This window comes from Pyxicephalus adspersus, chromosome 1 (assembly GCF_032062135.1).
Source record: "Pyxicephalus adspersus chromosome 1, UCB_Pads_2.0, whole genome shotgun sequence".
Classification (NCBI taxonomy): Eukaryota; Metazoa; Chordata; class Amphibia; order Anura; family Pyxicephalidae; genus Pyxicephalus; species Pyxicephalus adspersus.
Window position 1 is genome coordinate 171,585,562 of NC_092858.1, and position 17,391 is coordinate 171,602,952.

Below are 17,391 nucleotides of genomic sequence, written 5' to 3' on the forward strand. Positions count from 1 at the left end.
GGCTGGCCCAGGTGTGCACCATGTCTCAGAAATGTCCACCTCTGGATGACCTTATATATGTCATCCTCTCATCTCAGCACAGAGGGAATGAAGGCAGCCCAAAAGTTCACCCAAAGTCTTATTTGGCCCCTGAATGCCCCTAGATGAAGACCTGCCCACCATAGCTCCATTCATCATTAGTATTATACAGTATTTATATAGCGCTATCATATCACGCAGCGCTGTACAAAATCCAGTCGTGTCATTAAATGAATTCAATTCATGGACTGAGGTGAGATGCCAGGACCTGCAATGTGTTGGGTTCCATCATGCTTGTGTACAATGTAGATTTCTAAGGGGCCCATTCAGATCTTGGTACATTTTGTGTTTGCCAGCTTTCGTTGATGCGCATTTTATGAGGACACAGCAAAACATCCAAGAGAATGGACATGCAACATTGTTACAGGCATTTATTTCTATTGTGATCATATATATAAAATGTAGAGGTAAAGAAAGCAGAAACATGTCTATCTGTCATTTGCAACCCCCATTTTTTTGTACAGCGCTGCGTAATATGTTGGTGCTATATAAACACTGTATATTAAGAATAATTAATTAAAAATAATTAATAATAATAATAATAATAATAATATTAAAGTTGTTAATAATATTGAAGTGCAACTATGAAGCACTACATCCCAGAAACAAATAAAACAAAAAAACACAAACAATCCTTTCTTTCAATTTTAACAAGCGGACTCTAATGTTTTATCAAGCACTCCAACCGTCCGTGTGAACAAATCCTAAAGCAATGCGCTGATGTTGTACGCTTCATAGACGGTAACTAATTGTGATTTTATTGTGCCACCATTGTACACATAAAACACAAAGTTGTATCCCATCTTCCCTCCCACCCCAATTTATTCATAGTTATCTCCCCATCTTATTTATTATATCTTATTTCCCCCTCTTGAAGCTAAGACAAATATCCCACAATATGCATATTCTTACAGTATATTTAAATATAATAACTCCGGGATAAAATGTCTTTCATATAACATATGCGATTGTATCAACTTTCCAATGTTTGTATAAGATCTGTTTTCTTCCACTTATTCTGTAAAATGAAATATAAATTGATTCTATTTGTAACTACAATAAATTTGATTGAAAAAGTCAATTTTGGTAAAATTTTATTTTGTCCTATCCAAGTTCTATCTAACATTACAGTTTTTTCTTTTCAGAGTTGCGCTTTAATGGGAACGATGAAGGTGTGGAAGTTGCAGCATGCGCCGGGACAGAAGAACAAGGCGTTCAGTGTGCGGCAGAAGAGAATTTCCTCCAACCCAGTCTGAGTTGTCCCGTTATCTCCTGCATGTCAGAACTCCTCTTGCTCTCTCTCTTTCCCTCCCCTTGTCATACCACCACCTCCCCCCACCCCTCACTCACATTGCCAAAAAACAACCCCCCCCTTCCTCATTTCCTTAACAGCGTTTCCTGAGCTGGATAACCCTGTGATTTGTAAGAAAAGGAGGAAGAAGAAAAAAAAAAGGTCAAAAAAAGTCATTGCAGACTTTGGAACTGGTGATGGCACCTCTTGGATTGCTGGCTTAGCTGGAGGAACAAGGGGCAAGTTAGCTGGGCCTGCCCCGTCTTTTAGTTGGCATTGCTTAGGTGGCAAAGCGAACGTAAGACCGTGCCCTGCCTCTGGCTGAGCAGATGCCAAACTCCCACCGGTCAGCCCTGCCCGGCAGCAGCCACAGCACCCTACATTGTAGCCACCCTGGGTGCCCAAGGATGAGATGCCTCCTTTAGGCTGCCCATCTCAGTGTGAGGATCTACCAGTCTGCTTCCCACTCCCTTCACTCCTCCCCACCCCAAAGTGACAGCTGAGCTGCTTGGATCTGCTTGCTTTTCATGGAGTAACTGGGATCTGTTGGGATATCCTCAATGTTGGCTCTCTGATTGCATTTTGTCACCCCCTCATCGCCCTATTCTCAATATTTCATTTATTTCCACCAGGAGGGGAGGGGGGCTCCTCTTGTGGACTAACCCATGAAGAACAAGGGTGCCAAACCGAAGTCCAAGAAGAAGGGAGCCTTTGGATGTGACCTGACCGAGTACCTGGAGTCCTCTGGGCAAGATGGTAGGTCAACTTTTTGCTTTTTTTAATCATTTTTTAACTTTGGGTTTTGGTCATTGGAAAGGTTTTTGGTCATTGGAAAGGTTTTTTGGTCTTCGAAACTTAACCTAGCACAAAACTTTGATCACTTAAAAAAAGACAACTTAAACTTATCCATAAAAGTCTTTAAAGCATGAGACAACCAATTCCCATCCTCTACGACTATATCATTTGTTTTTTAAGTTGACAGACAACGCTTGATACATAAAAAAGGGTAAATTTCAGCCTTGTAAATTTGCAGCGGATAATTATATAGCTGTCTTCCAACATGTTATTTTGGAGGACGTTTCTCAGTTTCAGCAGCAAAATGCCCTTGGAAGCTATTTTAAAATATTGGCAACTTTGAAAATTCGCTGCCGTGCTTATCTGGCGTAGAAATTCGTAGTAGTATGATTAACCTCCTGCATCCCGGGGGTGCAGGAAATAACTGTACAGGAAATGATGACTATGCTTCATCTTCTCACTCTCAGTAATTCAAATGATGCAATCTGATTGTTAAAAACTTTAAGATTTCAGCAACTTTTTGAAACTTTTTGCTTTTGTTTGTTTTGAATATTTTATGTCATTTGTATGCGTATATATATCTTTAAATATATTTTACGTATGTTATTATTTTGGAAAGGACTCTTGACTTTTGAGACTTTTCGTGCCATTTCAAGGCACATAGCGAAGTTGCTTTCGAGACCTAATAAGTGCTGGAGTTTGGAAACTTTCCTAAAAGAAGTTTGGCAGCTGGCTGAATGATCCCCCCCAGGGTTCCAGCAGGGGAAGGGTTAATCCTGTTACATTGATCTGGCCAGGGAACATCTGAACTGAATTAGCCACACAAGTATGGAGCTCTTAAGGTAGTTTTAGGACATTAACCCTTCCCATGCTCACCTAAAATATTACAGTCCCAGGACAGGTTCTCATAGCTCAGCAAGGAATATAGTGAAGGCTATCAGAGAAAAATGCCTGCGGGATGTAGGTGGAGGCGTTGGGTTGGACCCTGGTGGCATTGTTTTCCTATCTCAATATAATCTGTGACTGTCTGCAGATTAATTCACAGTCTTGATGTCAGCAGGCAGAGCTTCAGGAAGTCTCTGGTAACAACAACAAAGGGTTAACAGGAATACTAGTCATTCCTCATGGTCCGCCCTGTAAAAGTTATTCCTACAACATCTTCTGTGCAAACAAGTATTGTGGGATCATTGGTATCAATTTATTTAGTAAGGAAAGCCAATGATAAAAAGTGCATTGTGATGTGGCAATGGAACCTTTCAACTGTGCAATGGAGAAATCCAAAAGGTTCCATTGGCATGGGTGACATTACAATGGTTTGCATGGGTAATTTTACTGGTGTTGCAATGGGTTATAGCACAATTCTCTGCCAAGGGTTAGTGCTCCTTTCATAGGTTGGCATGGGCTTGCTGATCTCTTGCTGTCATATTAGTTCATAATAGGAAGAAAATAGATACAGTGGGAGAGGTTGACTTAGTTGAATAGCAATGCAGTGCAAAGGAGAGACAGCTTGATCCATTCATTCATTACAACATTTACGCCAATGTCAAACATGGCCTTGGTCATGTCTTACAGGTGTGTCTGGATAATTCCTACTATTTAGGGTTGGCTTTGAATACCAATGGAGACTTTAGAAAAGATGTGCACATCCATTAGAATAAGCATATACTTACCTGTATGCTGTGATCATATAATACTGTTACACCTTGATTTCTGCTCATGTGAACTAGTAGGCTTATCCAATAAAGACTGAGGCTGGAGCCCGAGTGTTGACCTGCTTCGTATCACATGACCAGGAAATAAAGCCCTGCTGGGTCCCCTACAGTAGACAGATGTCTACCCGGATCTATTCCATTCCAATGGATCTATGCTGAGTCCACTCTTTCTTGGAGTTACCAGCTGTGTTCATGAGCTATCGTGTAGATGATAAAAGTAAGTTTAAGTACAAAATATTCACATGGACACCTAAAAAGAAAAACTGATTTCCAAATTGGAGAATCTCGGCAGATTTATTTTGGCCAACAGGGCTACCCAACTATAGGTTGAGTTTGAGAAGGTAGTGAAGAAGAACTCCCAATGCCACCAGTTCAACTTTGCCTAACCAAAGTCTTCACCGATCACCAGGTCAAATAAATCACACTCCTTTCTAGATGTCTATTTTCCATTTCTGCTGCCCACTTGGCTCAGGGCTACTTGAAGTATTAGGGTAAAAAAAGAGGACTGGTGCGGTCCTTAATCTGGCCTTTTTTCAGGTAAGGACAGCGGGCTATAGAAAATGTACGCTAGAGCGATTGGTGGGCATGGCCACATCTTCCAGTATCAGCTTCCTTGTGGCCTTTATTATCTGGACACAACATTTTGGAGCCAACGAAGAATTGATGCTGGAAGATGTTCCTCTGCCAGTTGGTGATTGCATGCCTAAATGGGGATGTAGCTAACTACAGGTAGCTATGTAACACGTACCTATGGTTAAAAACTCTGGCGTCAAGTTTGGGCAACCAGTCCTACACTGGACACATCCATAAGTACCGGTTAAGTTGGCATATGGCATTGGATATTTGAATGCAGTTGCATGAAGCACAAGTTAGAAGTAGGTTCCTGATTTTTGATGCCAACTTGATGGACTATTCCCCCACAATGTCTTATTTCACAAACTATAGGTTGTCTGATGAAAATGGTGGGCTTGTTTTTTTCCAGGTGGGAAGTTTCAGTCTCACTTGTTGATGAAGTTGACTGCTGTGAATGTAAATCAAACACTAAAATGTTGACTCCCAATGGAATGTCCCATTGATACCCATGAATACAAATCTTTGGTCTTTTCATTGTCCTTTCAATATGATGGCTACGCTGTCTCAGTCTTCATTGTCTTCTGGAGACCCAAATTATATAACATTTACATAGATCCAGCTAAAAGAAGGCTGGGTGTGTTGACACTCTGTATATGTTCTATCGCCTCCTCATTCCCCCTGCAGACTTATATTCAGAGATGGTAATAATGGTAATTACAAGCCTGGCGAATGTTTGGGATTTATAATTACAGTGTATGTACAACTCAGATCATGGCTTTGGTCGAAGAATAATTATGTGATGTAAAATAGGAAGCAAGGTTATGGCATATGTGTGTGTTATGTGTCCAAGGCATGGGAACGTGTTTCATCAAATTGAGAAATTGTATTGATTTTCTGGTGCCCACTGATGTGAGTAGGCAAAAGATCTTTTTATTGGGGGGAGCATGCATGTTCATGTCCATGTAGGAGAGATAGAAGAAAACTGAATTATTTAGATGCTATCTGTGTGTTATGCTATAAATCTCAGATTTATAGCATAAAAATGCATTGGGCATTGCCATGTGCATTGGCAACCCATAACAGATATGGGTTGCCAACGCACATGGCAATGCCCAATGCAGGCACCACAATTCATAATAATGTTCTACTGTCCAAAAAATGGTTCATATCTGATTTCTAAGTGTTTAATACAAAACAAAAGTTGACATTGAACTTCTGAAGGTGCCTTGGGGTGCCGTGCGCATTGAATGGTGCCGCCTTTTGTGCAATAATGAACATTAAAGAGAGCAATATGTAGGCTGTAAATGCTGAAGACCTTTTAAAATCTTTGAAGCCTGGCTGTTTAACTGTATCAATGGTTTTGTACTTTTGGCTTTTGTATGTTTATTCTTATTTTAGTCTTTTGTTGGTTATGGGATAAAGGTGGCCTATGAAGGGCGGCACTGCAAACTTTTAGCTTATTGCTTGCTAGCAGTAGCTGGAAGAATCTGCTTACATCAGCCTTTCTCAGCTGGGCTTCCCCTGGGGTTCTTACTGAGTTTGCAAGGCTTGCTGATTGACCTTTCATTGGATGGTGCCAGCATAGTTGTGGGTGCAACGTCACTGGGCAGAGCCAGCACCATTATGCCAATCATCTTTTAGCTGTCTTTAAAGGTGGAAGTATGAACCGCCAATTGGTTCTCTCAATTACCATCAATGTAAGTGGTCACCTCTAACACTTTATAAGGTAGGTTCCGCTGGGGTAAAACATTTTAAGGGTTCCTCTGGGGTAAAAGAAGTTAAGAACGTTAGTTTACATAATCTGGACTGTCTATGGCCCAGTACACAAAGCAGATCTACTGATAAGTTTGCTCCAAATCAATCAATTTTATTGGATTTCCAATTGGTACTTGATCAATCGAAAGTCTCACAACATTGCACATATATTAAATATTTGTTCCAATCTTATCATTTTTTTTTCTTGAGTAGTTTCTATTGATTTGTACCGAATGTCCAGTCTATCCACTTCTTATTGGAACTCTTTGAAAAATCATTCCCTTCTGATCAATTGGCTGCATTATACCCTTCAGATTCACTTTAAAATCATGTATTTGGATCAGAAGTGATATTTATGTGTGTACCCAGCTCTTAGGTATCCTGATTTAGATTCCATTATAAGCAAACGTTTCTAGTTTACAGTCTGCATTTCTGTACACTTAATTGATTTTTTTTTCCTTTGGTTTATATGAGGATACATTACTGCTAATGGCTTCATTTAATGCTTATCGATTGTTAATTTAAAATGATGCTTACGGCTTGTTGGACTACACTCGGAATCAACTCTTTTCTTGCTAATGTTTTTATTACTTTTGAATAGAGCGAGGAAGAGTTTTAGTTTCAAACTAAGATTGCAATGAGCCGGGCTTTAACAAAATGTGCACAAAAGATGAAGGTGAATGTTTCTGGCAATGTATTACTCCGTCAGGGTGCCAATAGAAAAGAATGGTACTATAGAATGTATGGTGCATTACTGCAACCCACAGATCTGAAGGGCCCGAAGACTTTTATTCTTTACCCAGTTTGATCCATTTGGTTTATAATAAGTAGGTGAGTGACTCAAATCCAAAGCTAAATAAACCCTCTTTGGGGATCATTTACTTCAACTAGACATTAACATTAGTTGCCTTGACCTGAGCTTTAATGTGCTGCACTTTTCAAAGACTTACCTTGCCCCCCTTTCACTAAGACCATTGTTGTGTGGCACTTTAGATTATTTAGATCCATATTTCATTGATGTGCATGAAATTCATTACCTATGGTGTGAATCCAGGCATAGGCTGCAGGAATAAGGGGTCCCATGTAGATCCTGGAGGCTGGCAACTTGGCCATCCACACAGCTTTGCGGGTTCAGCAATTGCACATTTTGAAGCGGGTAGTAATGAACTGCTCACTGCCATCCCCATTCTTAGTCTATGGACTGCTGCAGGTAAGACACTAAATGTACCCTCATCCAGGGGCATGATGAAGCAGTATTTGTACCACAACCTCACCACTACCTATCCAACTGGCTCACCTCTGAGAAATCTGTTTCATGCATCAACTTTTTGGTAAACTAAACTGAACTTTCATGTTTCTTGTCCTTGTGTTCTAGATCTTAGCTAATTGCCCTTCTAATCGGGGGCAGACATAGGTAGGTGCAACCATTGCACAAAAACCCTGGACCCTCCTCCCACAGGGGCCCGAGTCAGTTCATTGGTGAAGGAAAGGGGGTCCAAGTCATTTCAGCACAGGGCCCACTGTTGGTTATGTCCATCACTGCTCTTAATGCATTTAATGATTTCCAATAAGCCCTCGCATTCCCTTCTGTCCTGAAGTCTGGACATATTATCCATGATCTCCTCTGATGTTGTATCTTTCAGCATTTTTGTTGCCTATCTCTGGACTGGTACTATCTGATCAATATCTTTTTTATAAATGAGGACTCCAGGAGTGGAGGACTTGGCGGCTGTATTTCAGCAGCAGCTGAAGAAGTAGCCAGGGCAAATTGCCCAGCAGTAAATGCCTATTAATCTGTCAATACTTAACGCTGATCTGGTGCCTCCGAGGAGGCAGCAGGCAGACGGTTATAATATCGCAGAATCTTACGGTCGAGCAGCGTCCGAGAAACTTAAGGACGTTCAGATTTCCTGTGACTCGTAACTTCACTTTCTTCTGGATTACGGTGGGCTTCAGAAATAAAGACTGGAATCTCAGGGGGTAATGATTCCCACATGGCATAGGCATAGCAGAGAGGAATTTCACTGGGGTCCATCTGTTACCCACCTGCCCCTCCCAGCATGGCTGAGATCCCGGCTCGTCCTCTTCATGGAGGCCAGAAGAAAGATGGCTCTGTTCTGCCACTTGTGGGCTCTCTGGTCTCCAGCCAGACAGAACTGATGTGCGAACGTGTGCTGCTTGGTTCATTGCCATCACAAATCCCACAGACACATGGATAGGGGACACGTGCGGGCTAATGGCTCCATTTATCTGGAAGTTCATTTCCGAGCAGCTGAAGCTTGGAGTCATTGAACCTTATGTAGATATACTGTAAAAGGCACAAAAATGCAACTTGCGGTTTATGTATTTTAAACTTGAACTCCACACCAATCAAAATTAAATTAACTGGAACTAAAATTACCAATTAAAAAAGCAGCAGATTCTTAGAAGGAATAGGTGATGTTCAATCTGCAATAAAACAAACTTACCTGCAATGTCCATGGAGCAGCACATGAAGGATCCTGCCATACTTGGCTGCTGGGAATGAATGAACTCCCATGCACGTGTGTTATGTCGTTTCCATCTGGCCAATCAAGATGGCTGAGGATCCCGAACCCGGAAGAGAACCAGGTGAGGATTTCAGCGCCTACAATGGGACAATACGTTTAATTACAAAATTGCAAACAGGCAGGTTCATTTATTTAATTTCAGAAGAGACCTCACCTGTTCCTTCTGCAATAAAGAACTTGCCTCCTTGGAATTTTTCAATTTGCAAGTTTAGTTTAGAAAAACACACGTTGCAAAATGCAATGCAATAAAACACTTGAATTGGAAACAAAATCGTGAATCGATCCTTTATGTCAACAAGCCCAAGGATGTCAATTGCTTCTCTATAGGCAGAGTGCTGCCCAAAATCACAAACTTGGGGACATTAATTTTATCATCTATTATCTATTACAAATTCTTTAAAAAATTGTCACTTTCCCAAAATTTACTAGTTTATTGGAGAAAAACAACAACGGTATATCGATTGCATCTATAACTCTGCAGATCCACCCAGCTTCTGCCTTGTAATTGACATTTTCTATTCTTGTAGGGTATTTTAATAATTTGCATTGACAAGTTGTGAATGTGTGACAGCTGTTTACATGTCTATTTGCTGTTCCCTGAGATCGGGGGTCAGTTTGGGGGTCCTTGGGTCAGCCATGTCAGCCAGGTCAAGTTTCAATCTGTTTTTCAATACATTAATATTATTAATATTAAACAGGATTTATATAGCGCCAACATAATACGCAGCGCTGTACATTAAATAGGGGTTGCAAATACCAGACGAATACAGACAGTGATACAGGAGGAGGAGAGGACTCTGCCCTGAAGAGCTTACAATCTAGTAGATTGTCAATATGTTTCTCAACCACGGTTTCGCAGATCCCCCAAAAGTTCCTAGGGGTTCCTTGAGCAATGCGTAGCTTGTCAGGTCAGTTTAAGTGACAACAATGATGTTTTTGGTTATCTTTAAGGGTGACATTCTATCCCTATGGCCAGCAATGTAAGATGAATTCTTCTTCTTATAGAAGAAGTTCCTTGAAGATCCCAAAGGCATTTTAAGGGTTTCCTCATGTTAAAAAGGTCACAAACACCTAAAGACAAAGGACTCAGAATGCAAATCAAAATTAAAAATTCCCACTCCCGTCATTATATTCCATGCATTTCCTTCTACACTTTCTTTTTCAGGTCAGTGATATAATTTGTGAAGGTTTTAGCAACTTTCACTGCAGATTCTTACATGCCTGTATTGTGTAGATACAGAAACCAGCCATTGCAATAACATCCTGAGCCCCATACTGGGTTACTACAATCATGTGATTGCTGATAAAAACCCGGACAGAAAAAAAAAAAACCAAGAAGCAATCACAGGAGCAGATAATGGGATTAATGGGAGCCATCTGTATACCATCAGTGCATAGGCTCGGCCCAGTTTTGCCAGGGTTCCAAGGAAGCTGCATTTCCTTTGTGGAGGAGGATTTTTTGAAAGCCGACTGCAGATAGAATAAAAAATATATAGAGGCGTGTGAAAAAGTTAGTACACCCCATGGGAATTGTTGACTCGCTAGCATTAGATCTTCACTGTGTGTAAAGAGATAAAAGTGAATGTGCTTCAATAAATGACGTGTAAAATGAAATGTTTTCAGTGAAAATGCAGATTTGCTACATGAAAATGGCAGTTGTATCTGTACATTGACCATCACTTCTAAAAAAATTGTTATCAGATCAGAATGAAACGAACCTGATTGGCTGAAAGAACCGATCTTATATAATCATCCGATATAGCGGGTCCCATGTGCATGATGTGTGTTGTGTGATTGTGGCACGACCAAATAAGCTCTCTAAGGCCCCCAGAAAGAAGTCTATGGAGGCCCATGACTCAATTAGAAATTGGTGTCAAAGTGCATTGATGTACAATCAGATTGCCCAACATGAACGTGTATGAGATGTGCACCAGGAAAAATCATTTGCTGCCCAAATAGAACATTAGTTTGCTATGCAATCAGCAAAGATCAGGATGTGTGAATCTATGAGGATTGATGAATCAAGAGTTGTCTGGCCACATGTTTGGAGCAAAACGAAAAGACAAAGGAAGGAACAGAATACCAACTGTGAAGCACGGCGGTGAATTGTTATAAGTTGGGGTTGCTTTTGGGTCTTGGCAGCATGCAGTCATGCTGAATGAGAATATTTGATCAGAAATAATATGTTCATGATCCAAAGCATGTTAGCAAAGGAATGGCTAAAGAAATCAAGGATTGATTGATCAGGTGTCATGACTTAAATCCCAAAGAAATGCTGGTAAGAGATTTGAAACAATAAGTTATTGCAACAAAACCCACATATAGCTTGTAAATGAAGGAGTTTCATGTAGCTAATGCAAGAGAATGATGGGAAGATATGCAAAATGCCTACAAGAAGTGATTTCTAGGGGTCAATACCAGCTTATGGGTCAAAGCCCTGTACAGATATCAGATTGATAATCATTTCTAGTGAATGAATGAGCTTTGTACACACAGCTCCATTCTATTGTATCGGGACAGAAGGGGAGGACAAACAGCACCCTGTTGTAATCTCCTCCATTGGAATGCACAACAGTCATTCCTGATCACTTGTTCATCAATCCACCAGGGAAAGTTGATAAATGATGTTGGGGTACTGCTGTACACATTTCTGATTTTTGTCCAAAATGAGCACAACTGTTTTTCTATTGCAACAATCATCTAATGTATCCATGTAGCTTTACTTTACTTTTATTAATATTTTGTTTTGTATGCTTTTTACTTTGCTTTTTATTGTTGTATATTTTATATCTATGTATGTCTCCTTTATATTCCCTTTTTTCTATTGCCACTGTTTGAATGACGAACTAATATTTGCCTTTTGTTGACAAAAGACTTAATTTTCATGGGGTATACTTACATTTTCACACATATATATAATAAAAGCCTAAAGAGCAAAAAAATGCCCATGTCCTTGTAAAACTTCAAATTGAGAATCAAGCAAATGCACAAACGTCATGAGAAAATTGTAAACACAAAACTCCTAAGTGTGAAATGTGTGCTAGCGGGGAGTTCAGAGGACCAGGCTGGGGTGGGTTTTGTAGCTCGGCCTCCTTCTCCCCAGACATGGATGGGGCTCACACACTGCTGTGTTTTCATACTGGACACAGACAGCCCTTGTGTGAAGGGCACAGACAACACTCACTGTGTATGTGGATATATAGCGGATAGGAGAGAATGAATGGCATAGCTGTAGCTGAGCTTACTGTGAAATAAATATACTGCACACAGTAAGAGAATGCTTAAAGAGAACCTGTAAGAGTCTGAGCTACACGGAACATTCCTATTAAACCTAAAAGAATAGTGTCACGAATAAAATGTAGGAGCTGCTTAGCTGGGGATCCAGCAATTGAAATCAGGATTCCTGGGCTGCCTACTTGAGTTTGCAAATTACTTTATATGGAAGCAACTTTAAAAAATCAAACTGTTCTAAATAATTCCCATCAATACGGTGCATAATATTATCCACTTACAATATTGTACTCCCCCACCAACACTTATCATTGGAACTGCTCTTAAAGGCAGTACCAAAGTTCTGGATTTCTCTCTGACAGCTGTGGTCATTTCAAGCCAAATGCATTCAAAGAAATAGGATGAAGTATTATTTCCTGACAGTCATTTCCAGTATTACCATGGCGTATGTCAGTATACCAGCTTCCGATTTGTTGTAGTAGAATGGATCACACAGAGGAATAGGTGGGGTTCTGTGGAAACACTTTGAAGTTGCAATCTGCTAACAGCCAATAATGGCCATCTCTGGAGGCTTTGGCTGCTTTATGTATGTATTATTATTATTAAACTGGATTTATATAGTGCCAACATAATATGCAGTGCTGTACATTAAATAGGGGTTGCAAATGACAGACGAATAGTGACACAGGAGGAGGAAAGGACCCTGCCCCGAAGAGCTTACAATCTTGCATGTATCAAAGTTGAAAGGTTGGGCATGTTTATAGCTTATGCCAAGGCTAAATACACTTGTGGCACGTCTGTATAAAGATTCCCTCCAAATAGAGAAAAATACTCATTGATCTGCCAGAAATGCAGATTCTAGGTTATGTCCATTGACAACACATAGCATTTCTATGGACTGAGTGGTGTCAGCCCTGCTCAGATTTTTTTCACTTAACCATTCAAGCACTCCAACTCTCTTTCTATCCATTACTAATTGACTTGTAATCTTAGATAAGAGCAGGGAGGGCTAAGCAGTCCTGTACACATGTAAGATTCCAGGGAGGGGGGAGGATAAGTGACTCCCTGCGGTGCATGCCTGTCATTGACCCTCCAGGGCAGATTGATGAATGATGCCGGAGAACCAATGCTGGAATTTGTCCAAGACGATTATGACTGTTCATTTTGGGCAACAGTGGACTAAGAATGTGTGTAGCTTTGCAAGGAGCACAGGACAGCTCTGATGGTTTCACATATGGATGCTCCTATAAAGCAGATTTAACAAAATACTTTCTGTGGTTTATATAACAGACCAAAATGGGGCAGATAGGAGAAGTTCATTATTAGGGTTTGTATGCACTTTAATTGGTTTCCAACTGGAAATGGGCATGATGTAAGGGGCATGAGTATATTTCGGGAGGTGCATGGCTGGGGTAAGGGGCATTAGCCTGTTTAGGTATTAAGGGAGATGCATGGCTGGGGTAAGAAGCATGAGGCCTAAGGGTAGCTATGGGGGTGGGGTAAGGGTTTTGAGCTTATTTAGGGAGGTGCAGAGGTGACGTAAGGGGCATGACCCTATTTGGGTCGCTATGGGTGTGGGATAGGGAACATGAGCCTATTTGGGTAGCTATGGAGGTGGGGTAAGGTGCATGAGCCTATTTGGGGAGGTGCAAGGCTGCGGTAAGGGGCATGAGCCTGTTTAGAGAGGTGCTGGACTGGGGTAGGGATCATGAGCTTATTTAGGGAGGTGCAGGGCTTGGCTGAGGGGCATGAGCCTATTTAGGTAGCTGTGGGGTTGGGGTAAGGGGCATGAGCCTATTTGGGTAGCTATGGGGGTGGGGTAAGGGGCATGAGCCTATTTAGAGAGGTGCAGGACTGGGGTAAGGGGCATAAGCCTATGTAGGTACGCGTGAGAATTGAAGAATTCTGATTGTGATTCTAGTATGAGAGTTGGGCACACAACCTATTTAGGTAAAGCATGATGGGGTGCATACATTCCAGCTTGTACTGTAGACCACGGGGGAGGCACAAAAGCTTATTTAGGTACGGACTGGGGTATAAGAATTCCAATGCAAAATGGAGCTTATTTACTGGGGGGCATGGCACCAACCCAAAAATTTGCACATAGTTGCCCTGGTGCTCTAAGTTTACCAAAGGCTGGACAAGCTATTGCCAATAGTTGGTGGTGGAATCGGGTCCAGTGGCATGAAAAAGAAGCAGCCTACCAGGACGGTCCAGCGGGCAAGCTGATTGAGCTATTCTCAGTTTATGGAAAGGGGTGCCAGCATAGGGTGGTTGTATAGTCAAGTCGTACAACTTAAATAAAGATGGGTCCTTGACTTTCAGTTTACCTGGGGGGCGTTATTTGGGGCAAGGCTTTGCTTTATATCCCCTGCAGAGATTGCAGTACCTTTTCATTTTGAAAAAACAAGAAAACCTTTTGCACGCAGCTGTATCCAAAGGATATTTTTCTGGCGTGGATACAGTGCCGGAAATCTAACCGTATCCAAAAAAATAAATAAAAATAAAAAAAAAGTCCCATTCTATTGGTCCCAGATGTTTTAGCAGTTATGCTGACTCAGCACGGAGTGGCCTGACAATCGCAGAGCAGAATTGCGTCACATCGGCCATTCTTGCATCTGGGAACGATTAAGATAATGATTAAGAACTAATAAAAATTTCCCGTGCCAGGATCGATGGGCTCGATAAGGAACAGAGGGGAGACAGTAGTAGCGATGGGGCACTGGGGAAATTCGCATCACGCAGTTTTTATTGTTTGGCCTCTGCGAGGAAGAATTTTGGCAGGAAGGAGTTGGACGGTTTTCGTGGGCTTTGCACAGAGTCACACCCCAGATTGACTGTGATATTTTCCTCCATTTACACATGATGTCATTCTCTACATATGGAAAACTCGTAATCTGAGTTTTGTAAGAGATGGGTGGAGAATATTGTGAAAACAGAAAAATAAAATCTTTTATAAAGCTGAATATTGCTTCTACATTTTTGGTTTTTTGGATTAATTATTTTTTACCAGAAAAATTAAAGGAAAAGTCATTTTATAATATTTCATACATAGCAAAAACTAGTATAGTAGATGATGCTTCTCTTTCCCAAGGATAATAAATGAGAGACACTCTCCTAACGGTTATAAATACTGAAGTGTTTTGGAGAGGAAAGAAAGAAGTTTGAAGCTCAAGATTGTAAAAAGTTAATTATGTATTGATATACTTCAGATTCATGCATAATTATTCAATATATTTCGATGTCATATCCCTAGCTCTGTTATCCTTCACAGAGTTGGGATATTTTGTTCTATACAAAGATATGCTGACAATGGTAAAACAGAATGACCGTAATTGTTGTATACCTCCCGACGCGTTTCGCCACAGTTTGGCTTCTTCAGGGGTGCATACGAGTTATTATGGTCTGTACATAAAAAAACAAAACACATTTGGAGTAAATATTCATGCATTACATATATATATAAAGTAGTATTAATAATAATAAGTTATTCATATAGTAAAAGTTATTAATATGGTATTCAAGATATATTCAAACATAAAACCTGATTATAAGCCAAGGGTTTGGTACTGCTTCAATCAAACAGATTTGGGAACCAGGCAAGTGATGGAGAGGTGGAATAAAAGGAGAAGCAGTGGAATGATATGCTCATCTCCTTGTCACTATGTTCCTATTAGCATTATCCTTGTACAATGATACACCCGATTGTCTCTTTGTGCTGCTTCTCCCCTTCTATTTCAGCTCTGCAATACAGAGACTTTAATAGGCTCATACCAAGTCATAGAACTGCATTCATTTGTGTATTTTACATCTACCTGGAGTTTAGCTTTAAATAATCTGAATACCCTCCATTAAACCAGTAGCACAATTAGTAGATGCTTCTTGAAACAAGGATCCTGCTTTACTAAAGCTCTCCAAGACTGGAAAAGAAAGACTATTATGGGAAAACTTGGGTACTCCCAGGAATGGATCTGGTCCAGGTTATTATTATTATTATTATTAAACAGGATTTATATAGCGCCAACATATTACACAGCGCTGTACATTAAATAGGGATGGAAAATGACAGACTAATACAGACAGTGATACAGGAGGAGAGGACCCTGCCCCGAAGAGCTTACAATTTAGTAGGTGGGGGAATAATCTAGTAGGTGGGGGAATAGGTTTGAAAACATTTACCAAATAATAGCAAATTATTTTTAAGAAGTCTGTTCCAGGATTGCTGGATCGCCCAGGTTCACCCATGATAGTTCTGGAAATCTTTAAAAGGTCAAACCCAAGTATCTGCATGTCTAGCTTCTATGATAGAGGTTCTTCATGAAGGTTTCCTTCATCATTACTGAGATTTTCACATTCACACACAAAAGTTACAATGTAATGCTGGGCCTATACTATAGCTACAATGTAACACTTGCGGCTGGTCATGTGATCAGGATACAACCTCCCCACTTAGCACTCAGACTTGGAAATTGCTTGCAAGGACTGCATTAGTATTTCCAGAACTGAAGCAAGTGATAATGCAATGCAGTAAAATCCTTTATTAGCCCATCATGAGGGGTGTGTGTTTTTTTTGTCATGTTGACTTTTGCAGGCCATTTTTCTCTGTTCTTCTGCCCCCTTCCTGTTGGAATCAGCCCCCAAAGGGCCGACAAGAAGCAATACCCAGCCCAGGTTTTAGTGACGTCACTGTTTGTTCTATTAGACCATGAAAACCTGGGCTGTAAATGATATTTCTTTGCCCTTTAGAGCTTCAGATTCCATTTCATTACAATTACAATATTGAAGCTCTTTTTTATTGGTGTAAACATCAGGATTTGGACAGCTGGGGCAGCGCCTACATGTCCCTTAATAAAATAAAGAAGCTTTCATTTATGAAGAATTGGGGAGGAAAAGGGTAATCAGGGAGTGCAGTCAGCACAGTGCTGGGCTATGCGAGTCCTCGCAGACATCAAAGCTAAAGCCCCATGGAGGGGCAACGCAGGCGGATCAGAGCCGGGGTGCTGAGTAAAGGCTCCATCAAGGATGTAATTCAAGGAAACAGACTAAGAAGGAAACAGATGTATAGGACAGCTCACTGTGAGAGCAGAGGGGGTGAGGCAAGGCTTGTGAATTATTCATTGCCATCCTAAGGGCAGATAATATCTGAGAGAATGTAGCATATATTAATTTTATAGACTTAGGGAATGAAGCCTGATCATTGACTAGAGACCAGTGACATCACTGAGAAGGAAGCCTATCCAATCATTGGAGACCAGTGACATCACTGAGAATGCAGCCTATCCAGTCATTGGAGACGGGTGATATCACTGAGAATGCAGCCTATCCAATCACTTGAGACCAGTGACATCACAGAGAATGCAGCCTATCCAATCACTAGAGACCAGTGACATCACAGAGAATGCAGCCT

General features: G+C 40.8%; 1 protein-coding gene across 1 annotated transcript in view; it reads left to right on the forward strand.

Annotated features, from left to right (window-relative positions):
• The first annotated feature begins 1,506 nt into the window (after positions 1–1,506).
• ARHGAP31 (Rho GTPase activating protein 31) overlaps positions 1,507–17,391 on the forward strand; it is a 98,634-nt gene continuing 82,749 nt past the window's right edge. Inside the window, exon 1 of the mRNA XM_072398403.1 lies at positions 1,507–2,125. Coding sequence (XP_072254504.1) covers positions 2,035–2,125 — 91 coding nt within the window. The 5' untranslated portion in view covers positions 1,507–2,034. The remainder of the gene's footprint in view (positions 2,126–17,391) is intronic.